Below are 27212 nucleotides of genomic sequence, written 5' to 3'. Positions count from 1 at the left end.
AATGGGGGATTAGTCAGGTGGCAAAGTTTGTGAGGAATTAAAGTAATCAATATTCCATTTATGAAAGTTTAGCAGAGCTGCTTTTCATTATGAATCTTATCTTTTCTAACTTGAGACAAGACAATATCTTGAAGCCACTGGGAAATAAATGGTGCCTTAGGAGATTTTCTTACAGGTAAAATGCACCATCTTGCCAAAGGGGAGGTGAAGGCTAATATGTCTGACTTTCAAGAATAAAATTGGGAAGAATCAACAGAGACCTCAAATATCACTAAAAAAAGGCAAAACTTAAAACAGCCCAGAACTTTTGTCAATATCATAAAATAATTGCCCCAGAATTTTAGTAGTCTGGGAAGAAAGAAAAACATATGGCTGAGGTAACAAGAATAAGTGTGACATTTGTCACATTCGTCTACATTTGGACAGATATCAGATAGTCGAGATTTTGAGAAATAAATGTATAGACCACATCACGTTTGATTTTAAGTTTGTTAAGAATGACTTCCAGGTAGAAATCCCCCGTATCACGTACATAAAATAAAAGGGTGTTGAGTAAACACTGCTTTAATTGGTTCATTTTTATCCACCCAAAAAAGGCCTAACAAAAATCAATATTAGTTTAAGTGTACACTATATTTAGGATATTCTAATCATTTTACCTTGCTGTCAGAATGCTCTTTCGGACAAGAAACTGAAGCTGTTTTCTCAAAGCCACCCCACTCCTTTTTACTTCACAGAACACGGGAGATACTGATCTACCTCTGCCTCAATCAGTTAGTGGGTATGGTAAAATGGAGCAAAAATTCAAATATATCGTACACCTAAACTGACAATGATTTTTTTTAGGTGGCTGAAATGTGTTTTACTGTGGCCCCCATCCACAGCAAAACAGGTTCGCTGTGGAGCTTCTGTGCTGTTAGATTTGGTTTATCAAATATGCCAGCAAAGCATTAACTATGCTGTTAAACTATACTTCTATACACGTTCCAGCTGCAGCTAAAAACTGACAACAGGAAAAAAACAAGTTTGCCAATTTTACCTATATCAGCAATTCAAAACAAGTGATTTGTTCTATGAGTTCCACTCTGGCACAAAGTGTACTTGAGCGTATTCTGTGCACAGCTTTATACCACTGATCTGTAACCCCAGTTCATGCTCCCAAGTAATTCTAGGTTCTGCAACACAATGACCATCAAAAGCCATGAGCTGCTCATATATCTTAGATATTTCTGATGAAATGTAGGTCATTAAATGGCCAGTCAGCTGGGGGTTATTGTGTGTCTTGAAGGATTCATTCATTCATTTTTTTCATAACCACTGATATTGTTTGGGGTCTCAGGGGTGCTGGAGCCTATCCCAGCTGACATTGGGCGAGAGACCTTAGACAGGCCTCACAGGTATCACAGGGCTGACACATAGAGACAGACAACCATTCACGCTCACATTCACACCTACGGCCAATTTAGAGTAGGGATGCACCAAAATGAAAATTTGTGGCCGAAGCCGAAGCCGAATAATATTAAACACTTGGCCGAATACCGAGTACCGAATACCGAATGCCGTTTTCTAGTTTTTCATTAGTTTTAGCAGATGAACCCCCTCCAGACTAGTGTTGTCACGGTACCAAAATTGGGACCTACGGTACGATACCAGTGAAAGTATCATGGTTCTGAGTAGTATCACAACAGCAAAAATGAGGCAGATGTGCCTTTTGTCATTTATAAAAAGATAAATCACTTTTCTATAATACATCAATGATATTTCAATGGAATAAATTACTTACTGACTTATTCATACTTCAAAAACAGCATCAATCAGTGATTAATATAGGGGGGATCAAAATAAAATAAATAAATAAAATAAAAATCAACCAGCCACCCTCCTCCCCTGACAAGTCCCTTCATAAGTAAAGAACAGTCCCTAAAGTGCGGTGAGGTTTGTGGGCCGTTATCTGCGACAAACAATAATGTGAACGGCTCGTTTCTCCTCTGACAGGCCACATACTGTGTGCTGCCATGGCTCGGCTGTTCAGGTACTTTTGGGCAGTCACGACAACAAGTTATTCACCTGGAGCCAGACTTCTCCGTCGCCGGTAAGCTGTTATAATGCGCCGCCGTATTTGACAGGAATACGTATTCGTGTCCGTGTCTGTGACCCCCATTCAACCCACAACCAGCGGGATTCGCCGTTTCGTTTCTGCTGCTGGTTGAAATCTGTACTCACACAGCGTGCTGAATGATTTATTTTGCCTGCACAAAACTATTTTTAGTCGCAAATGCGAGTGCAGTGACGGACGGAGTAAAATATCACCACACTGCTGACATTTTACTCCTACCGTCACCGCACGCTGTTTAATGGCGTTATCAAAACACGCCGCTATTATTTGGCCTTGCTTTTCACTTATTCCACCGAATACCGAATGTGTGGGGTTTTTTTTGCAATATTTGGCCGAATATATTTGGTTACCAAATATTCGGTGCACCCCTAATTTAGAGTCACCAATTAACCTGCATGTCTTTGGACTGTGGGAGGAAGCAGGAAAACCCAGGCAGACACATGGAGAACATGTAAACTCTGCACAGAAGGGCTCCCCTTACCCTTAACCAAGGATCTGGTTAAAAACATACAATCACTAACACTATATCCATACATGGTATGTGTGTGTTTGTGTGGGGTGTGGTGAACAAAAACTGTAGTGAATGACAACAGAGTCAGTGGGTTCACTGAAAGGGTTAACCAGTAAGGTCAGGGTTGTGGAGGAGGCTTTTGTTTATGTGGCTTCATGTGAACTTGTGAAATAATGCATGGATTTGTGTGTATCCCTCTGTATCTGCCTGTATTTGTGTGTGGACGTGTGTGTTGGCGTGTACATGAGAGTGTGTTTGTGCCTGCTTGAATCTGTGTGTGTTTGTGTATGCCTGTCTTTCTGTGACCCTGTGCCTGTGTGTGTGTGTGTGTGTGTGTGTGTGGAGGGGCTGTCAGTTTCGGTCTGGTAGTCAGCATAATTAGAAGTCTCTCTTTTACCCCTGTCTCCCTCTCACTGTTTCTCTCCTCCTCTCTTCCCTCTCCCTTCCTTTTACTCTCCCCTCACTCTTTCGATATTTCTCCATCTCTCTCTCTGGCCCCCCTGCACCCTCTCGCCTCTGTCGCTCTGAGTGATGAGTTTTAAATCATCCCTTCATTCTTCGCCCAATGATGAACGAGGGGAAATCTGTCCTTTTCTCTCTGTTTATTCTGCTTTCCATCTCTGTCCTTCTGTCCCTGTTTCGCTCCTCATTCACCCCACCCTGTATCCTCGCCATTTGATTTAATGAAGTTACTGCATTTAGACGAAGACACCCTCCAATCTGTTAAGTTCAGATAAAATTCTAATGAACTGAGTCATATTTGCCTGAGTGTACTGGCGGCAACAAATTGCAGGGTTCATTTGTGATAGCAGATACGAGTCAGTGATTTTTTATTGCACATCAAGCCAGTGAGTTTAGATTTTGTGTTATTGAAAGTAACATTTGTGTGAGATTTTCCTTCCTGCCGAAGCTGATGCATGCCTTACATTGACTTTACTGGCAAACATCTCTTTGTATCTGTAAATTAATGGCCTCACCTGTGTCATAGTTGAACGCACTTCATGCAAAATCATACCTTAACCACTAGAGGGAGAATTTAAAGACATACCTGGATTACATGGGACAACAGAACAGACAATAAAAACCTAGCTCCTAATGCAGCAGCCCTGCTCACTATAGGGACATGCCAAAGCCAGAAAAAAAGAAACAGACTAAAGCATGCATTGCTTACAGCATTTGACACTGTCACCTCAGATATTTAAACATATGATCTCCAAGTTGTTGCACTGCTCAGATATCCTGTCCCTGGGCCCTCTCATAGTTTGACTGACTGTGTATAACATTCATAGAGGCACTCCAGCTTGTAAATAACAGAACATTCTTTAAAAAAAAAAAATACCGCTTTTCACCATATTCCCACGGTAGCACCATTACCATAGATTATTACCCCTGGGTCATCAAAGCCACATATTCTGTTAAAGAGCTGTTAAGTAACTCCTAACTAGTCTAATTGTAGGTGCATAACTAAATCTCACCCCTGGGAGTTCGGTAAACACCTCACTTCGTGCATCATCTCTCGAAATAAAGTCCCAGTCGCACTTTATGCCATGCTTAATTTGCAGCCTCTCTGCTGTAATGTGACAAAATAAGGCCTTTGTGTGAGCTCCTGTCTTTTCCCTAGCAGAACAATTCATTCCTCTCCAGTAATAAGGTTCTATTGTGAGCTTAATCCTGAATCTTGTCCTCATAACGCCTCTGCTTGAAGCACCGCTGCATGTCAACAGACTTGGTTACAAAATCTTGATTGCAGTTACTTAAGGGTGGGGGGTAATGCAGGGGACACATCCCCCTCAATGTGTATTTGTACCCCCCAATATAAAAGTAGCAGAGGACTTTTACCATAAATTGATGCAGAGAAAGCAAAAAAAAGATACATATAATTTCACCACAATGCAAGAAATTTAAGTGTTTGATGCTTAAAATTTCCCTGGGGAGCACCCCAAACTCTCCCACCTTTGCACATAAGCATCAGTCAATCTGTGTATTTGGCTGTAGAAAATATTGACAGCAATATTCTGTTCCAGAATGCAAGATCCCTTGCTCATTTTTAAACCAAATTAAACCAGAGAAATATATGATATTGTGATCACATTGCAAACCTAATTCCAAAATCTTGTTTAAAAATATTCACATTTGTGTGAAGAAATCCAATAGCTCCTTTTCAGAACCAGAGGAAAATAAGATTATGTCATCAATGTACCATCTGAGACGAGGTGGTGGTAGAATAACAGTAAAATCAACTTTATAGTAAGGTACATGCACATCCTTCCCTGTAAAGTGTGCCTTTAAAATTTGAGCAAAATTATTAGGTGTCAATCCTATTAGTCTGATAATTAAATCACATGGAGGCATCAAATTAACTGGCTTTAACTTTGATAACATTGCAAAGCCTCTTTATCTTCACAGTGGACAATGTTTTGTAAAGACTCTTTATCCATAATAGCAGTAATCCATGAAGCAATATTTGAAATATCAGTGATTTTATTCAAAACATACGTATTATCTTGGGCATGCAGGTGTTGATACATCACAAAGAGTTTAATTAAAAAATCAAGTACAGTGGATAGACGCTCTGATAAGTCGGCCTTTTGCTTTGTAACTGCGAACATTTGTTGTCCTCAGATGAACCACTGCTTCGTGGAGCATAAATTCCACTTAACTTTGATCATAAAATTTAATTCCTGCTGGGAACCACATGGATCTACCATTCCCGAACTGGGCCAAAATGGCAGTTCAATAAGTTGTTTTCTTGCTGTGCTGTGCACAATCTTTTTTCTGCAGTGTCTTGAAGAAGAGAGCAGGCAAGGCGGGGCAGTGGCATTTCCAGCCCTTTGTTGTCTTGCAAATTGAAACAAGCAAAAGGTGCTATGGATGTGTATGTCGTGAGTGCATATGTCAGTTGTAGTGCATGTATAAGTTAGTTGCAGCTCTGTGTACGTGCACATGTGTGTTTCTCTCGTATGGCTCTGCCTGTCCCTCCTGGTTCCTCAACATCTCGGCTCTGATTGGTTGTGAAAGGACAGGGATACCGGCCCTTAATTGCAGCTCAGACTGCCATTGGTCATTATATGTGTCACTGTGATGGCCTTGGAATAGTCTGGGTAAATGAGAGTTGGACAAACACACACATCCACACACAGACACACACATATATGAAGACACAGACTGTTTTTGGTTGAGTTCTGTCTTGGATAATTGGTTGGAAAAGCATCCAGCGGGATCACCCTGCTGTCCCTGTGGCCCTGGCTGCCATGGTAAATAACGAGGCTCATAAACATGAAAGGCAGGGGATGATCATCCTGATTTGAGCTTTGCACTCAGAGGAGATCAATTAAGGCCTGGGAGTTCAAGGACTTTAAACAAACAGTTGTAGCAATTTTCAATTAAAGGCTCTTTTATTCCTTCTTTTTCTTATTTTCCAGTGATACAGAGCTGAGGACAAATTTATTTTTAAACAGACAAAAAAGATGCATCCACAATGGATACGAGAATACCAAATGTGTGTGTGTGTGTGTGTGTGTATATGTATATGTACATATATATATATACACACATATATATATACAGTACAGGCCAAAACTTCTCATTCAATGCGTTTTCTTTATTTTCATGACTATTTACATTGTAGATTCTCACTGAAGGCATCAAAACTATGAATGAACACATGTGGAGTTATGTACTTAACAAAAAAAGGTGAAATAACTGAAAACATGTTTTATATTCTAGTTTCTTCAAAATAGCCACCCTTTGCTCTGATTACTGCTTTGCACACTCTTGGCATTCTCTCCATGAGCTTCAAGAGGTAGTCACCTGAAATGGTTTCCACTTCACAGGTGTGCCTTATCAGGGTTAATTAGTGGAATTTCTTGCTTTATCAATGGGGTTGGGACCATCAGTTGTGTTGTGCAGAAGTCAGGTTAATACACAGCCGACAGCCCTATTGGACAACTGTTAAAATTCATATTATGGCAAGAACCAATCAGCTAACTAAAGAAAAACGAGTGGCCATCATTACTTTAAGAAATGAAGGTCAGTCAGTCCAGAAAATTGCAAAAACTTGAAATGTGTCCCCAAGTGGAGTCGCAAAAACCATCAAGCGCTACAACGAAACCGGCACACATGAGGACCGACCCAGGAAAGGAAGACCAAGAGTCACCTCTGCTTCTGAGGATAAGTTCATCCGAGTCACCAGCCTCAGAAATCGCAAGTTAACAGCAGCTCAGATCAGAGACCAGATGAATGCCGCACAGAGTTCTAGCAGCAGACCCATCTCTAGAACAACTGTTAAGAGGAGACTGCGCCAATCAGGCCTTCATGGTCAAATAGCTGCTAGGAAACCACTGCTAAGGAGAGGCAACAAGCAGAAGAGATTTGTTTGGGCCAAGAAACACAAGGAATGGACATTAGACCAGTGGAAATCTGTGCTTTGGTCTGATGAGTCCAAATTTGAGATCTTTGGTTCCAACCGCCGTGTCTTTGTGAGACGCAGAAAAGGTGAACGGATGGATTCCACATGCCTGGTTCCCACTGTGAAGCATGGAGGAGGAGGTGTGGGGGTGTGGGGGTGTTTTGCTGGTGACACTGTTGGGGATTTATTCAAAATTGAAGGCACACTGAACCAGCATGGCTACCACAGCATCCTGCAGCGACATGCCATCCCATCCGGTTTGCGTTTAGTTGGACGATCATTTATTTTTCAACAGGACAATGACCCCAAACACACCTCCAGGCTGTGTAAGGGCTATTTGACCAAGAAGGAGAGTGATGGAGTGCTGCGGCAGATGACCTGGCCTCCACAGTCACCGGACCTGAACCCAATCGAGATGGTTTGGGGTGAGCTGGACCGCAGAGAGAAGGCAAAGGGGCCAACAAGTGCTAAACACCTCTGGGAACTCCTTCAAGACTGTTGGAAAACCATTTCAGGTGACTACCTCTTGAAGCTCATGGAGAGAATGCCAAGAGTGTGCAAAGCAGTAATCAGAGCAAAGGGTGGCTATTTTGAAGAAACTAGAATATAAAACATGTTTTCAGTTATTTCACCTTTTTTTGTTAAGTACATAACTCCACGTGTTCATTCATAGTTTTGATGCCTTCAGTGAGAATCTACAATGTAAATGGTCATGAAAATAAAGAAAACGCATTGAATGAGAAGGTGTGTCCAAACTTTTGGCCTGTACTGTATATATATACATATATATATATATATATATATATATATATATATATATATATATATACACACATATATACACACATATATACACACATATCTATATATCAACAAGCACAGAGATATAGCGATTTAAGACGAAGGATCAAGCCCAATATAACAGCAATTTTCTTCTCTGCTATAGTGTCCTTGAGCAGGATGAGGCTAAATCCCTACCAGCTCCGAGGGTTTCTGCTCTGCAAGCTGACTCTGCAGTCTGATTCTCCTGTGGAGTGGAAGAAGTGAAGAGTTTCTCCATTGGGGATCGATAGAGCAGGGCCCAAAAAAAAAAAAAGAAACCCACTCTGGACCGACTTCACTCCTGGACACTCCACGGTTTTCATCTAACACCTGTGGTGTGTTTGATATAAAGGGATCATTAAGATCAAAGGGAGAAGATAATGATCCTGATGTGAACTGTAAAGTCCAAGGAGATCAATTACATTTACATTTTACAATTTAGGCATTTAGCAGGCTCTGTAACCCTGAGAGAGTTAGAATAAGTACAGCAGCAGAATATGCTTCACTTCTAATTTATCACTACAGCCAGCCTGTAAAGGGAAGGAAACAATTCTACACACGGCTCTTATTCACACTAACAGTCGTTTCCAACATATGGTAATATAAAGTTATAACACACAGAAAATACTGACTGTGATCAGTTAATATTGTATATTTGGACACTTACTACCCATTGACAAGTTATAAACCATTTAAACTATGTTTAGTATGTAATGTAGTATGCAGTGCACTATAATCAGAGAAAAAATAATTCATGCTTTGCAATCACTTAAGTAACTGGTGACTATTATATACTTAAATAAATGGATGATAATATAAATATAGCCATAGTTTTAGCCTGATATTGCAGTCTGAGGTGTCCAAATATTGAAAATAATGTCATTAATAATTCATACATTCATTCCTTTTTCCATAACTGCTCATCCTGCTAGGGGTCACAGGGGGGGCTGGAGCCTATCCCAACTGACATTTGGCGAGAGGCAAGGTACACCCTGGACAGGTCACCAGACTATCACAGGGCTGACACATAGAGACAGACAAACATTCACACTCACATTCACACCTACAGCCAATTTAGAGTGCATGTCTGCATGTCTTTGGACTGTGGGAGGAAGCCGGAGTACCTGGAGAAAACCCACGCTGACACGGGAGATCATGCAAACTCCGCACGGAAGGGCTCCCGTCCCCGGGGTTTGAAACCCCCACACCTCTTGCAGTTGATTTCATTGTTAGTTTGCTCTGGCTTATTTGTATTTCTTTCAACCAATCACAGTCATCTTGGGTGGTGCTTAGCTCAGGTTGCAGTGCCTTTGTAACATAGTGTCGAGCACAGTGGGGAGGTGAGCACTGTAAAATAGATAATACTCTGTGGAAAAAAAGGTTGTCAGGTTGTCAGGTTGTCTCAAAAACAAAACAAAACAAAAAAAAAACAAAACAATTGGATCTCCTCCACTTAAGGTATAACCACTGCTGGACTAGTCTGCTATAAAGCCATAAAGACTCAAGTGAGTTTGTTTGTGTGTGTGTGTGTGTGGCCCATTAAATGCAGTTCATATGCCATTTATACATTTTTTTTCCTGGATGATAATGTTAAATATGGCCATGGTATAAGCCTGATAATGCACTCTAATGTCATTAATTACTGCCTGTGGCTGCTGTGTCCAAACGCAGGGAGAAATCTCAATAGAATGCCTCTTACAGTTGATTTACTTGTTAGTTTGGCATCTCCTCCTCTCCTCCTACTCTCTTTCCTCGTCTCTTCCACCTACCAGCTTGCCATCACATACATAGAGCCATGATGAAGAGCCTATAGTAGCTCATTAAGATCTAGTTGTATTTATTCTCCCTCCCTAAAGAAATCGTAAGCTGCCTTTGATGCTGCAAAGTGTGTGCAAGAATTTGCATTTGCCTCATCTCGCTGTCATGCATTCATACGGACTGACACAGCAAATGTAGATATACAGTATTTCTTTGGAAAAAGATTATAAAAGAAAAATGCATTGTTAAGGCGACAGAGACACGTCTATTGTTGTCATATGTTTTGACATGTCAGTAATTGATTAGCAAAAACAAAGACATGGCTAGCTTTTAATATTTTAGAAGCACCTAGAGGGAATTCAAGAAAGCACTCCAGTCGCTTTATGATTTCACTTACTAAGTCAGGTGGAAAGGGGTAGCTCAGTCGCAACTGAGTTTCCCCCCACTGTCAGGGGACCTGGGTTCAAGCACCCCATGCTGAATGTGAGTACCTGCTTCTGGGGTGCTGCTATGAAACAGACCCTGCCCTGTGCCCTCGCCGCAGGGGAGGCCAGTGAAAAGACTATGTTGCTCGGAGTGCCATGAGCTACTGATCTACAGAGCTGTAAGACATTCTGACAAATAATAGATTCAACAGTTTTTGGGCTAGCTACAGTATATATTCCATTAATATATAATCAAAGGACCGGGATATATCAGACCCAAGCTGACCTCCGAAGTTTCACTCATGCTGACATGTGGCTTATTCCTACATTGATGTAAAGCATTCATTTTCTTCAGCACCAGACCGACACTTTGTTAGCACCGTTACCTGTAAAAGAAATAATGAATAGTTAACCACCAGTATTGGACTGGGCCAGTGGGTCTGCACTGTTCAACTCATTTTTCTTTGTTTTAAAGTTGTGTAAAAATGATACCTGTGGTAGCATGTAGTGTCATTGGGTTCAGAGGGATATAGACAAGTAGTGTGTGTGTGTGTGCGTGCATGTGTTTTTGTGTAACCAGCAGTGCCCTTGTGTGTGTGAGCGTACCCTGCAGTTGTTACTCAACATCTGTCAAAACACAGCACATGCTGTTAGACACACACTGAGTAATGCTAAGTACATGCACAGAGAAACACACACACATACACTCAGATCATCCCATTGTCACACAAAGACACACATACAATATTCTTTTATTGCCGTTGTGTACTTTAAACTTAAAATATAATGTCTATTTCCCTCCTTTGTATTCTCCTGTGTCTCTCTATCCTCACGTCTACAACAGAGCAGCTGTTGTTTACCACCATTTTATTTTCTTATTGTAGGAATAAATCAAATGTTCTCTCATTTCTCTCTGTCAGGTTTCATCTACACATGTGGCGGCACGCTGAAAGGCCGAAATGGCAGTATAGAATCGCCAGGCTTTCCCTATGGCTACCCGAATGGGGCGAACTGCACCTGGGTCATTGTCGGGGAGGAAGGAAGTAGAATCCAGCTCATGTTCCTGTCATTTGCCATCGAGGAAGAATATGACTTCCTGTCGTTGTATGATGGACACCCGCACCCTGCGAACTTCAGGACCAGGTAAGAACAGTTATTGTTTTCATGATAACTTTTTTTGTCTTGTAAACAAGTGTCCCAAATTCGACAAACTGGTTGAAGTCATAATGTAATGGCGGTACGCTGTTAGGTAAGACAAATCAGAATTATTTTGCACACTTTATTTAGACTCCTTTCACAGCAAATTATTTGTGTTCAGCATCCTCTAATCTCCATTAAAAAGTAGCACAACACTAACACCTGTTATGGCATATAGCCCGTTGCTTATTATTAGGTTACCAGTGATGTGCAGCCAGTTTTCACTTCATTAAGCCGAAGCTATTAAAAGGTACTCCTTTGTGTTTTTGCCAATTGATGATATGCTGTGATGAGCTAATGTGTTTACTTGATCAAATATTAGGAATCATGTATTCAAAAGAAACCTGAAAACAAAAGGGACCAGACGGATGTGCAGAAATGAATGAATCTTATATTTAGAGTGGTTGTATTAATGGATTTTTTTAAACCACATACTGCTTTTAATACTTCTAATGACATAAATGCTCGTTGTTTCAACTAACAGACAAAATGTCATCAGTACTGGGCTGGATTCTGTGGAGCAATGCTATGGCAGCGGAACAAATGACCTTGTATAGCAACAGGGTGCCGTCAGGCAGTAGTACACAAATTGCCCAGGCTCAATCAGTGACACTGCGGTTTCCTTTAAGTTATTGAGCTATTTTATCGAGCTCCTCTCACAAGAAACACAATACCCAGAAAGAAGCTCATTTCAGATAAGCTATTAAACTCTCCTTGCCTTATGATTTTATCAGGCAATCAATAGGGTCTAATAGCATCTGTCTGTGACTCTATTCACATTCGACATGTTCTTTTAACCCTGCAATTAAATTATTATTAAGTTATTCAGTTAACTGTGAAACGTGAGAGTGCTGTCTATTGACATGTTGTTTGATTTTCACATGGCTAAGCGCTGATGGAAATTAGGTTTTGACAGATGTTGCACAAGTTGGTCCACAGAAAGTTCTTGTCACCTCCTGCGTACGTGTCATCTGAGTACAACTTCAGTTTTGTTGAGGTGAAGCAGTTGCTGCCTCCTTCCCCCAATGCCCACCCGTGTGAAAATAATCAAAAATAATTGGAGGCCTCTGTGGGGTGTTTTAAAACTTGAAGGCTTGTTCCCAGTAAATACTCCTTCAAATTAAAGCTGTATATTTGTCTTTTCAAGAAAAAGGACAACCAGGCTTTTTGAAGAACAGTGATTCACCTTACATTTCTATATGCAGATATATAACCCATTAACACTCAGTGGATCACAAAATGTAAATGTATTTGAAGTACTCTATACACATCAGATAATAAGTAATATTTACTGTAAATAAGTTTGGTTTTGGCGTGCCACCCCAGATTTTCAGTGGCCCCATCAGTCCACGCTTGTAAAAAATTTCGGGGGGTGGGGGGGCACCAATGAGAAGAAGTTTTTGAAAAGTTTTGCTTGTTTATTCACACAGAAGCAGCCCTTTCATAGACTTGTAATTACTTTTTAATCTGCTGCTTCATGTCAATCAATAGAATTGGAAAGTTCTACCAAGATAAACTAAAGATTTAAAACCAAATGTTCTGGATGAAAACGTAAAGTTCTTGCATCCAGCTACAGTAAAACATTCACTGATGCAGCAGTTCCTTATCCCTCCCAATAAAAACCATCCATATGTTGCACTTGCTATTTAAACAAGGGGAATGTTTTATCAAGTCACAACATGACTCAGTACTGATTGGCTATTGGGTTTGATCCTTGAATAAAGCCTCCCTGTCTTGCTCACTTGTCATGCTATGGAAGCAAAAAAAAACAGAAACTGACTGTGATGAGCTCTCCGTTTTCATCCTGGATCCTGTGGACGTGAACATTCACCTGGAACTAATTCTTGGAATCAAGAATATCCAACCTGAAACCAAGGAGGACTCCACACAAGATGCTCTTCTGCTGGCTCCCTCTTATTCAAGGCAGCCTCACATTGAACACACACTAACCGTGGCCAGATTGGTGAGGGATGCACAACCCCGCAGAGAAGCTCTGCTTATGGAACACATCCACCCGAAAAAAGAAAAGATGACTGAAAAAAGATGCCAAAGCAGTGCCCTGAGAGAAGCTAAGACCGGCATGGTTTGCCACAAAGCAAGTTCATTTGCAGGTCACATGCAATGCTGACTCATAACTCAACTGCAACCTTTGTTCTAACACTCTAGAAGCCCTGGAAACCTATTGCCTCAATTAGCTTTGTTTGTATGCAATTGGATTCTACATGAATACACCAATTCCTGCCCCATTATTGGTTATTTCACATGAGGGATTTCTGGGTTAGCATTTGTCCTCAATTTGAATTGAACAGAGAGACATTTACATGCACCAGTCAGCTGTTTAGTAACATTTAAATCAAAATTTAGCTCAGTTTTTGAGTAATTAAATGATTTTTTAAGCCTATTGAGTGGTAGAGATATTCATAACAAATTTTTAAGGGCTTTGAAATTAAATAAAATCACAATCTCAGTCTTATTCAACCCAGTCAGTTTTTTAACAAGAGCACAAAAACTGGAAACATCTATTAAAGACAACAGACAGAGTGAATACAAATCTGTTTTGCATATCTCATCAGCCAAATTACAGCCTGACTCTTCACTGTCACCTCAGGAGAACTTTTTTTTGTTTGTTTGTTTTTTGCGCAGTCAACATTAGGCTGGAGCTTCCACTATCAATGAGGTTCTGGCTAAGGTCACAAATAGATTTCTTTAATTACATCAGGCGTGTGTGATGGAGTGAGTAGCATAGTGCTAAGCAAGAAAATCTGGTTTGGTGCAGTTGAGGAAAAAGGATGTGGGTCATGAGGAGATGAAATGAGTCCTCTTGATACTTGGTCGTTTGCTGAAAAGCAATTCTCTCACCATGGGGAATGAACCATGTTCCTTTGGTTCAACGGGCATAATTTCTAATCAGCCAGCTGCAATAATCAACCTTTCTCGGACAATCCGGTGGCTTTTAGAGCTCAAATTGCCACACAGAGTTAATTAAACAAGGAAGCAAAAGAATAGAGCAAAATAGGGTGACCACGAGATTCTCCCTGCACAATGTGTGACTCCCAACTCTGCAGGGGAAGAGACAGAGAATAAACAGATCGGAGGAGGGACGGTGAAAGATGCCCTTTATGCTCTTATTGCTTGATTAGGATTTCCTGCTTATCTCAGATAACAGGAAATGATGTGCTGTGCGAGTGTATGCACACATGCGTTCACGTGCATAGGGCGTGTGCGCACGTGTCCGTGTGTGAGGAAGATTTATGGTCTGCATAGTTAGTGTCGCCCTGCTGGTTAAGCCAAATTACCTCTGCTGTCTCATTCTCTCTCTCTTTCCCTGCTCACACACACACACACACACACACGGACACACACACATGGACACACAGACACACGGGCACACATGCACATGGACACAGGGGCAAAATGGTGATTAAAAGGTTAGATCCATTAACAAGAAAATGGTAATTATGCAGAGAGTGATTAACATGGATTACACACACACAGGCACATACATGTTTGTGCTTGCACACACAAACACCACACACACACAAACACCACACACACACACACACACACACAAGTCCGATCTCTCTTTTGGTGTAATAAATGTAAATGAACGCATTGTGTTTTCCTCTTGAGATTGTCCCAATGTGTCTACTGGCACATGACTGACGCTCACCTCACATGTACTCTAAAACATTCCCTTTATTTGTAACACACAAATGCGACAGAAAATCAAAGGCTTAATTTCTTAAAAGCTACGAAAATGATCAGCGTTCAAGGTGATGCTGCTTGTCCTCCAATCAGGGCTACGTCTATTTATGAGTTTCACCACTTACACCTCAATCAAGATTTAAAAGTGATTTTCCAATGGGAAGTTTTCATAAACGAGTAAAGGGCACCTCCCTTGATTGCTGCATTCGCCGCTACAGTCGCGCTCACAGCAAGCAGGCACTTGTGTGAAATGTTCATCCGGCTGATGAATTATATTAATAACTGACTTTTCTTGTTAAACACAGATTCAAGCACTGTGAAATAACAAATCCTCTCAGCCCCCACCCCCTCCCCCTTTTTATTTACTGACTCTGGTTGGAAGTTGCAATTATGGACTATGACAAACGAAGTGTTTTGAACTTTGGTAGGGTCTTGTCTCACCTGTCCACCCTCTTCATGATGTCAAGCTCAACAAACAGATATGATGAATGGGAGCTTGCCTGTAGAGTTTTGAAAACCAGAGTGCACTCACACTGTAACCCCAACATCGAAAACATCATTGTTATTCTCGTTAAATTTTTGGCCAGTTACAACTGATTCAAAATAGGTTAATTGGCATTTCTGTGTCCTTTTGCAAATATGTTTACTCTGTTTTTTTTTTTTTTTTAATCTTAAATGCTGTCTTCACTGGTAATATTATTTAATTCACTTCATTCCAAAAACAAGGAACCCCATGTGGCATCTCAACCGCAAGTTGGGAATACCTGGAAGAAATATGAGCTAATAAATATGTAATTGTACTAACAATTTCCACTCTAGCTCTTCCAGGGAGAGTCTTCTTAATTAGGTTGATAAAATGTTTTAATTATGGGGATTAAAGTATTTAATTAAAGATAGTTCCCCATTAAAATTACTGAAATTATCTAACTGATATTGTTCTTTGTTGATCCCCTAATTACTATTATATATGGCTGGTCCAACCTGCCTTCATTAGGAAACATTATCAAAGGAAAAGCAAAGCAAGAGCCAGAAGAAAAAAACTGACAGTGTGGTGTGAGAACAGATCTCTTTGGATTTTTGTTAATGGTACTGTGCAGAGCCTAAGATGTATTTACTGTAGCGTAGCACAGCCCAGTCTGTGTAATATCCATATGCTATGATATGCAAGACAAGATAGGTCCATTGTCACAAGCAGTGCAGATGCTAATCCTAAGCCTTAAGACTGGAAACTGGGCTTTTCATCTTGGCTTTTTAAAGGGGCAGTTAACCTCAAATCAAAAACACATATTTCTGTAGTGCTAATTATCAATCCAGTGTTGGAGATATCAGCCGTAGAGACATCTGCCTTCTCTTGAATCTAATGGAGCTAGATGGCACTTGGCTCGTGGTGCTCAAAGTGCCAAAAAATAAATTTGAAAAACTCAACAGTATGTCTCTCCAAAAACCATGACTCGTTTACTAAAGATAAAACACAGACCATGTTGTGAGCAGTTTCATGAGGGAACTGTTTTCTTTCGACCAGATTATACCCGCCAACCGTGTCATTGCATAGCTCAACTACCACTACTGAGCTAGCTAACACTACAGCTCAGCTAAGGAGGACGCTATAAATGTTTACATCTTGCTCTCTCGCGAGCATGAGCGACTTGTCTATGGGTAGATGTACGCCTACCTTTGCATGATGTTAAGTGTCATGATTTCTTGAAAGAGACATTGCTGTTGAGATTTTTAGATATAGTTTTTGGTGCTTTGAGCACCACAAGCCGAGTGCCATCTAGTTCCATTACATTCTTAGAGAAGGCAGACATCTCTACAGCCGATACCTCCAACACTTGGCGAATCACACCAAAATGATGTAGACTGAGAAATAGTACAAAGTAGTTCTTGTCACCTAACCTTCATTAAACCTTTACCATTCCTTACTTTATATGCATTGTCATTGAGGAGAATTAAGGTAAGGCCAGTGCAGAGTTTTGCAGATCTTTCTGTTCTCAATGTTGTGTTTGGTTGGTAGGTTGCTCAGCAGGCCCTTAAAATACCACAGTGATATTTGGATTTGATGGTGTTGCCTGGGCACTTGTCACCCTGTGTATCTACCTGCAAACACAACAACTGTATGGACCTACATTTGAAAGAAAAACCTGTTATTCATAACATTTTCCAGGTTCATATTCATTGTCTCTTATCAGAGCCATGGGTGTGTTACCAAGCACGGCTCAGGCCCAGGGGCCCCTAAGCCAGAGCCTCTGCATGAAGCTGCTGTGATGAACTTTGCCTTTCTTTTCAAAGGGTATAGGCATTAATGTCAATAACAAAGCCCCACCAAAAAAAGTGTCATCATCTGCCTATGGTCAGAGCATATGTATTTTCAACTAACTGACATGCCTGCCAGTTTATACAAGTTTGAGTATGAACCCTCTTTGCTTTTATGGCTGTCTGGGCACCAGGATAATCCAATAAACCATCCATAATGGTGATACTAGTGTGCATGTTAACATACTCATTAACAGTGAAGACAGAGTCACAAAGAGAGGTGAAGAAGAAAACAGGAAAATGTGGTGACAGACAGGCAGAGTTAAGAGGCAAAGACAGAGTGCGTTTGTATGTAATCACTTTTGAATTATACTGGAGCCTCCTGAGGTGTGCTGCTTGATTTATCCCTTAAACAGACAGTGTGACATTTTGAAATTAAATCTGTTAATTGTCTTCATTGGTCATTTGTCACATTATTTTTCATGGTTTTTTTCATGTCTGATAATATGGAGAGTACTTAACAAAGCTACACTTAAGAATGTCCACGTAATTGATATCAACAGCTTTGATAGATGCTTAAATAACCTTAAATAAGTACAGCACAGATAAGTGGTGGTTCTTTACATGGCTTTGAGTGAGTTTGTTAATAAAGCTGTTTAATGTGTTGTATCCAGGGCTATAGTTGAGATCTATTGAATTGAGTCTAAGTCAAGTCCAAGACCAGATCCAGTCAAGTCCAAGTCAAGAAGTCCAGAGCAAATCTAGTCCTGTTCAAGGCCATTATAGGCAATATCTTAACGGTACTCCCTATCTGTCTGGTTCTTCATCAATAGCCTGCTCTGAACGGTTCTTTTGCATTTACTTCATGAAAAATCTAACATTTTATGCAGCAACAGTAATGTTTACAGTTACAAAGACATTATTTGAACTCCTAAAATGTCAGTAACGTAAATAATCTTCCTGACATCACAATACTGAGTGAAGTTAAGAAAGAATGAGGAACACAGACATCAGTTACTATCAGTCATTCATCCTGTCCTCTGTCCACCTGCGTCTGCTGCTGAGGTGATTCACTGCCTGCAGGTACTGCTGGCAGAGGGAGGAGGGGCTGGTTTGTCTCATGCAGCAGCTCGGCTTACAAGAATTTGCCAGATTTTAAGATGCATGGCAAGCCAAACAGTCGGACTATAGAAATATACATAGACACTGCACTGAGGGCTTCTGCCTATTGCTACAGTGCATGTTTGTAACAGTTTTATTGTGATTAGCTATAAGCTCAGCCATACTGTGCTTGTGTACAACAGTGGCGGGGGATCAAAGAGTGCAGACAGAGCAGATTAAAATGGCCCTTTTAAGATGTGTTTACATGTTCATGCGTGTTGAACATGTGTATTGATGCAGTATTGGCATTTTACTCACAAAGCTTTTATTGCACTTACATTAATGAGCTTATCCCTGATACATAGTGCAGAGGAGATGATGCAGTGTAATAAGAGGTTTGTTTAAGAGGATAATACAACTGATTCAGAATAAGCAGCCTGGAACAACCTGACCAGTTCTCAATAGCGAGTCCAAGATCAAGAAGATTATGAGACCAAGACAAGTGCAAAACTTTTAAAGAAGTGCTCTTGAAACCAGACTGGAGTACTACAGCTCTGGTTATATGTGCTTATGCCACTGGACCCACTCTGCCCAAAATAATTACAGGCCAATGATACTATCTTTAAGTGGCTTTGGCATGCTTATTTTTAAGATACCGCAGAGGTAGTGGTATCTTGTGAAACTAGACAACCTACAGCAACCATTGGTACAAATCATGTCGGCATAGCTCTTCAGGCTATTCGCTAGATAAGGCTCCAAATTTAGGCTAAATTTTGGCAAGAGAATGGCTTTTTTCCTTCCATGGGTACCAACGCATCTCCCCAAAACTTGAGGACGCTTATTCCCACTAAATGTTTTGTTCCTTACAATCAATGTACTCCTTCAAATAAAGCTATAACTTTGTCTTTTTAAGGAGAAGGACAACCTGCTCATTTGATCAAGAACAATAAATCGCCTATCATGTATAGATACATAACACAGGATTGTTGTGGAACTCAAAATGTTAACTGTACCTGTATTAGTCCATGCGAATCAGATAATTAATAATGTTAACTGTAAAAAAAGAAACCAAAGTATCTCAGTATGAGATTCCTTAACATATTGACATTGTTTTCGACTAGCCTATGTATTAAAACAACATAAGCAAATTCCTAAAATTCAGTAAAGGCTCATGTATTTATTTTGTCAGCCCAGAAGTTGAATCATTACTGTTTATTCATTCATTCTATGTGACAGACGAGCGCTGTTTCCAGGTCTGGTGAAAATTTGCATAAAGTTCAACATTACACAGCTATCCCTTGTCGCCACAGTTGCTTTCGTCCTGTCACGGTGCATAGTTGTAGCTGATATCTCCCCGTGTCACAAGCTGCCATTTGACATGACTGGCTTCCTGTCACTTGCTGATGTTTTGTCATAGTAAATGTGAACGCCTGGTAAAGTCACAACACATAAAGTGTTAGAGTAGAAGACTCGAGTGGGACAACAAGTAGACCTCAGAGAATTTAACAGCTTTTTGAGAATTAATAATGGGTGAGCGCCAAGGGAGCGTCTGGAAGTTTTTGGGCATGGATGGATAGATGGATGAAATGCAAGTACTCAACGATGGCAAAAACAGCACGTCTTTCTCTGCCAGACTGTCAGGATTAAAATAGGAAATTACCAGATTGAGGATTTGATCCCTATGGTGTGTGGGACTGAATTCATGGTTGCTTACAGTCAAAAGCTTTGACAAAAGCTCAAATGCTAATTTGTCATTGCTGTCAACATGCAAAAATAAATTCAAAAGGCAATGTCTTTTGGTAATTGCAACAAAAAGTGGGTCAAAAAATTCTGAAATAAAGTCATAATGGGGTTTTGGAGAATGATAAATCAATTCACAGGAAACAAGGGAGCGTCTCAGATGAATAATTGAGAGCAATTCAAAGACTTTGAATACACCACTTACTGAAACCCTACATTTAGACTCTTTGTGAAAAATACCAACCTTCCCATCCAGACCTGAAAATCTGGTCCTATTTAAAAATGTATAACCAGGGGGACACGCTTCAATGAGGAGGTATCTGCAGCCCATGTTTCTGTTAGGAAAGCATGAGGATTAAATATGTTCTGTCATTATGGGCACACACAGGATTCATGTATGTATGTGTAGTAAAATGGAAGAGGCACAGGCCACAGGATTGTTATGAAACTAGTAGTAAATGGATGAGTTGAAATTGAGTGATTATGATATGTTACCATGGAAATATACAGGCCTAATACATGATTTTCACCATAATCAAGGCAGTATGTCTGAAGCCTATCTTGAGATACATCAATTGGTATTACTATTAATTTATTACTGTGTCTTTTTTCAGCACCCTTATTGTGTGAGCCCTTCTCATCTGAGGGTATTATTAATGCAGTGTTCATGTGAAGTGGGAATATCCATTACACCATAACAGATGCCTTTCTTGTTCCATTATTGTCTTCACCTGTGCACACTTGAGATGTAAGTTTATGTTTTACAGCAAGAAATTGCAAAGTCAGGCGGGCAAAAACACCCTCTGAAGTTATATCAGGTCACTGTATGAATATTTGATCAATGCAATTTGTCACTCTGTCCATTCCATCTAGCAGCTATATTTGTTTTGTGCAAGCAAATCTGTTCGTAAACCATTTACGAAACTAAAACTAGGTTTGTGTGGCTGCATGTCAAAGAGGTGACTGGGTTCGATCTGGTTAATCTCAGACTCCAATCATTAGAAATGTGGTTAGAATGATAAACGTGGTTTATTTGTGGTTTCAGAGTGATTTAGAAACAGACTATCATGGTCATGTCAACAATTTATATTGAGCAACACCTCACTGTGAAAGATCGCCATTTGACATTACATTTTTAATATGACAATTAATTTAAAAGTTGTGATGTGAGTCATGCACCCATTGTTGTTTGTTGTTCGTACTTTTTATGTCATCAAATCAGGACGCAGGGTCTCAGGATATTAAAAGGTATGCTAGGTTCTCCCTCATAATTTCCCTTTTGGTTTCTTGCCTGTTAAAATGGAAGATTTTTTTTAAAGCACTTTGGTTGCTACTGGTATGATGTGACTTCTTTGGTGAATTCTTTTATGTTGTCAAGTTCAAGACAAAAACAACAAAAGATGTATCTGTGCCACAGCTGTGGAAGGAGAAGAATAGTTGAGGTTTGGGGAAAACAGCAAACCTGAAGGCTTATTTCGTCAGATGTCACAGAAGCAGCTCTGTGATGGGAGAGAAAACTGGAAGTCCTGGGGCTGGTGGAAGAGCTGAGCAGGGGTGTCTGTCTTTAGGAAGGTCAGTGAGAGAGTGACTGAGGTTTGAGAGGAGGAAAGCTGGACTGTAGATGTCAAAGGGACTGGTCAGGGCCATGGCAGCCTGTTACGTTACTCAAAACATAGAGGCATAGTGCAGTGTGAACAGTTCCAGTTTGATGCTTGTTTCACCCCACAGTCAGAGACTGCATTTCTTGCTTTATGGTCGTGTTGATTAGATTGACCTGCTGTGGATTATCACAACTCTTCAGTCTTGACTGGGTGTGGTAAAGTAATTCTGCCACTCTCTGGAGGCTCTGTGCAACTGGTCTGAAATCAGCTATTGTGTATTATGTTGTTATGTTGATTACTGCATAATTTTTTCTGATAGACCTATGCATTAGTCCCAACCAGCCAAAAATAACCACATAATAACATGGTAAAACAGTCTATGAAATACCATTTCAAGTAGTGTCTCGCAGGGCTGACTCCCACACATTTTGCGTGACGTGCCTTTTATACGTTGTGTCACGCTGTCAAGCTCTGTAAATGAATCTGACAACATAATGTAAATGGCCATTGTAAAGGGGCTGTCTGAGCACTCTGATACTGGTACTAACTACCTGGTAACGGTGTGTTTTTCTTTGCATCTTACTGGTTTTTAGAAAATAAGAATATGCTGTGGATTATACAAAGACACAAGTTTCATGACTGTTGTAAATTTGATAATTTATTTCTAAATGTAACTTCTTTTTTGACCGCCTTAGCCTTTTATACCATTTTTATACCCTATTGTAGCCATAACTAATAATAATTACAATAATCCCATTGCTTTTAACCATAAACTCTGACTATGACTTAAACACATAAAGAGGAGAGAGAAGGACAAACAGGAGAGTAGCAGATGAGAAATAGAGGATAGAAGTCCTAATGTGAAGAGGTGTTCAGAGAAAAGGAAGAAGGGGAGGAAAGTGGATGAGCAAACAGAGGAAGCCCCAAAAGAAGGGAAAGATGCTAAGGTAACCAATATAGCAAGAGCAGAATAGCTTTCTGTGCAAACTATAAATAGCACAGATGTATGAAATGTGGAACGAAATAATGCAAATAATTTACAAAGTTTAGATATTGTAATGTCCAACAGCTCAGGCATTATACTGTATAGTCAACTGGAAGTATGGTACAGAAAAGAGGGGAAAGGAGAAGATGTAATTTTTAACATGATGCTTGTGAATCATTTTAGATTGTAAATGTGTGTTAATGAGCACGCACAGCATTTACAGCCTATAATTTGCAAATACAGCTACTGTAGCTTATGTTAACATCCACATTCTAAGTTGAGAGAAAGTTACATGATGTGTGGACCTAAACATGGCCACAAACTTCCTGTTTTTCATTCATCATACAGTTTCTAACAGTTAGTGTGTTAATTTACAGTGGAGCTGTGTCTGTGTTGTGCAAACTTCGGAAAGCATTTCAAGACAGTAAACTCAAACTTGATACAACTTTGCTCTGATGCAGGCTATGTGTAAAATGACTAACCCGAGGAGGCCTCGCTGTGGCAGATACTAAGGATCTGATTTGACTCTTTGTTTCCTTGATTTTAACCCATCAGTTCTTGCTTTGGCCAGTCAGTCAGTCAGTGATGTTGCTAGGTACTTGTCCTGCCTCTCCGATGCATTCAAATCTCACAGGATGCAGTAAACTCCGTATGGGCGTGTCCAGGAGACACATTGTATTATTGTTTCCTAATATTACTACATTATGAACAACAAAACTGTTAAAATCATATGAATAAACAAAAATATTGCTGTCAAAAAAATCCACCAGTCACCTTTTTCTTATTATCTTCACATCATTTTTTGCACAGATAAAATCCTGTGTTCATAGTCTCAGTCATCGTGAAGATTAAATGCCCTTACTGCAGTCCCCGCGCACAGATCTCATCTTATGAATTAAGGCCACAAACTTGGTATTAGTAAATTAACTTTGAGTGATGTTGGCTAGGTTTTCAATGTAGTGAGTCCCTGGGAACCACAGGTGGTCATTAGAATGGGTCCCCATCAAAATTTGTGTGTGTTTTCTTGGATAAACTGTAGTGTTAACCCTGGGTTTGATGTTACATGGTTCTAATTACGGGTATGTATCTGAAAGGCAAACAGTAAAATCCCAAATCTGAAACTTTATTTACAGAAACATAGACTGTGTATGTATCTTTATGTACAATCTATGAACAAAACATACACATGTCAAATTTTCAGCTGATTATTATACAGAGCACCATAATCATCTATTCACTATCAAGTGAAACACATTTGATATATGATTGTGATATGTGATAATCACAATTTCTGTTGCTAATCCATAAAAATTTAAATAAGATATAGTATAAATTTAAACATTTTTAGAAATATGCGAAGACTTTTTTTCTGAGAAGAGTTTTAATGTTGTCCTTTTACCTGTTGAGATTATTAACAAAAGGAAATCTTGTCTTGTGCAAGATATATGGTAAGAATTGTAAGACAATGGCTGTCTCTTCTTAAAAAATGATTTCAATACCGAGCACCCCCTGGATGGTGAAACATTTATTGAGTCATCATTGACATAACTCAGTACAGTATTGATCAGTGGCACAATCACATGACAATATAGCTTTATCAGGGGAAAAGAAACATGGCGTATCCCCTGGACGGTAAAGCACCTTCAACATGAGTGAATACAGCAATTGCTGTCACAGCAGATGTTACAACCTAAATTACAGAAATGCGTGTTGTAATTCCTACATATTTCTGAATGTGGGTACATTTTATAAACCTCTAAATATAAGGTTATTGTCTACCGACTGTCCCAGGGGACCTCCGTGCCGCCCTGCAGATTTTGCCAAGAAATGGCGACGCACAAAGCTGCAGAGCCAGGGATTGTGGCAGGTGGGTGGGCAGGCAAGTGTCAAATCACCAAGCCAAAAACACTGACACATTATTGACAGTATGATAATAACATCCAAAACTCAAGTTTTACTCTCAGTGGTTTCTGTGACATGAGAAATACTTTCATAATATGTTAAGTCACGCAACCCTACTGTTTCTAAATGTAGATTTGTAGTTCACATTGGGGAAGAAAGTAATAAGGTGCATCCTAGGACGCGTGGAAAGTGAGTCTACTGTGTCCTTTCAGATTTTAATGTGTCAGGGATGCAGGACGCGTGCATTGCAACATCACTGAACTCACTGAGGCTACTGATTAATGCCGTATTCACTTATGCCGATGACATACTATTAATACTATCTGTACTGTTAATATTACCATCTCCCTCTCTTTTCCTCCCACAACAAGTTGACACACACGCACACTGCTGCAGTGCCCCTATAGCTGCCCCTCTTCACTCGTCTCATTTGCTTACATTCTGCCCACTATGTGAATTTTTCTCTGTGGTATCAAAAATGGCACTGAATATTAATTATTTTCATGGTTTTGTATTGAAGTCAGAAACTTCAATATTGTAACAACACTACATTAATGGGAATGCACTGTGTTGTAAAAATAATGTCACTGGCAACCACCGTTTCCTTACGGTCTCCATTTTGTGCAAGACGAGATCATGTTTTGTTCAAAGTATCAATGAGTGAAAGGAAAATGTCAACATTCCTTTCAGAAAGAGACTAGAAGTTAGAGACTAGAAGGGGAAGCTGTTTAACACAACACTTTGTCAAAAAAAAACAAACAAAAAAAAAACAACACAATTTTATATTGAGGACCAACTTAATTTCCCTAGGACCCACTCAGATGGCCACCTGTAGGTCCTGAGGACTCACTACAATGAAAGCCAATCAGCATCACAGCCCACATGCTCAATGTCTGTATGACATAAAATTAAAATGTCTAGCAGCCTCAGCACTCCAAAACAAAGCCATTACTGTATGTCACAAGAGGCAGGATCTGTTAAATCTAATGTACCTCTTTTTGGTTGCCATATGCTGGCGAATTTATTCCCTCCTTTCTGTTCCTGCCCTGACCCAGTTTGTATCTGCAGTCCTCTACAGCACCAATTTTACACCTGGCTAAGTCACACCCACAGCCCCCTCAACACATGGAGAGACATGCACGGAAACAGAACGACACATACACACGATCACAAAACTAAACGTACACAGAACCTTATGAATACACAAACACACACACGCATAAACACGGACATGCACCTGCTACACACTAGCACAGAGGGAAAACGTGCAAACACAAAGGCCGTGGGAAACGGCAGTGTGTGATTGGTGTGAAAATAAGCAAATATGGTCTTTGATGTTAGGACAATATTCCTGAGTTCACTTTTTTTGGGAAGAAAGCAAGACGTGTATATGTAGATGTATATGTGTGTGCGTGAGTGAGTGAGCGGTTTGTGTGAGTGTGAACTGAGGTGTGTTTACCCCTGAGGTAGTGGTATTTCATCTCTTCCTGCATCAGTTCTGCCCTGTAGGGAGTAAGAGGTGTGTGTGTATGTGTGTGTGTTGGAAGATCCAAATAGCTTTGCTCAGGTTAAAAAGACAGGAAGGAAGAGAAAGAGAACACTTTTTTTTTTCTTTTTGTGGCTTTTTCAAGGCTTTTCTCCCCGCATGCTGCTGTGCATAAGGCTCAGACCAGCATTTTCTTGCTTTAAAATCAGAATTACTTTATATTTGCTGGTGCACGGAATCTTTTTTAGTGACTTTGTAGAGAAATTAAACATGCAGTGGTTTTAAACATAATTAACTGAATGCACTAAGAACACAGTGTGACATCCAGTACCAAGGGAATTGCACAAGAGGCAAATGTTGATTTGCAAGTATACAATGAAATAAGTACATTAAAGTGATTATATGCATACCGTTTCTACACAGGGAGTTATGTATCTCTTGTTAGACATCCTTGTAAATCAACATAGTTAAAAGAAAATTGTGAGGATGTAGATGAACCATACCAGTTAACAACAGTCCACTTGTGCTGGAAACAAATGAACTTACAAAAACCAAATAAACCCTTCCTGGACAACTGTCTTGCTTCACCAACCTTTATTGCAGACGCCCCGGTCTAGGGGTGTGGGTGCGTAACATAAGGACACACAGAAACACGGGAGTAAATGTACAGGTGAGCAATTTATTGCTACACACTCCAAAAACACACTGTACAATATCGCACACAAAATAGAGCAAAAGACGTCAGGGTGAGCCCAGGCCAAAACAACAAACAAAAAGCAACCTGTCTACCGACCAGCGAAATAACTAATCCCTAACAAAAACAAAAGAAACAAAAATACAATACTAGGCCTAACTCCCTAGGCTAACGAAAAACAGGAGAAAACAGGTATAACAAAAATAGCAGCTCACCCCTACGCTCCGTGCAAACAATATTATGTGACAATGACTATTTACAATATACACAAACGACTCAGTTGGCCCTAAGGCGCTGGTCTTAACAAAAGAATTAATTATTTAGCAAGCAAGCTAAATAATCACACGTGGATCACACAACAAAGTACTTATCAATCACAAAACCAGAGAACGATACAATGTGCTGCTGCCATGTACGAGAGTGGGCCGTGGCTTCCGTGTGGTCGGCGTTATGAAGGCCGAGCCCCTTGCTCCACCAGTCCGGCAGCGGTGACGTCACACTTGTTATC

General features: G+C 40.1%; 1 protein-coding gene across 5 annotated transcripts in view; it reads left to right on the top strand.

Moving 5' to 3' along the window:
* Positions 1-27212, top strand: part of LOC117263130 (CUB and sushi domain-containing protein 3) — a 479142-nt gene that overhangs the window by 97112 nt on the left and 354818 nt on the right. For all 5 annotated transcript variants that reach the window (XM_033636295.2, XM_033636294.2, XM_033636293.2 and 2 more), the window contains one exon: positions 10961-11183. In XM_033636295.2, coding sequence (XP_033492186.2) covers positions 10961-11183 — 223 coding nt within the window. The remainder of the gene's footprint in view (positions 1-10960; positions 11184-27212) is intronic.

Source organism: Epinephelus lanceolatus, chromosome 16, assembly GCF_041903045.1.
Source record: "Epinephelus lanceolatus isolate andai-2023 chromosome 16, ASM4190304v1, whole genome shotgun sequence".
Classification (NCBI taxonomy): domain Eukaryota; kingdom Metazoa; phylum Chordata; class Actinopteri; order Perciformes; family Serranidae; genus Epinephelus; species Epinephelus lanceolatus.
Note: the sequence above shows the minus strand (reverse complement) of the source record. Positions and strands in the feature narration are given on the sequence as shown.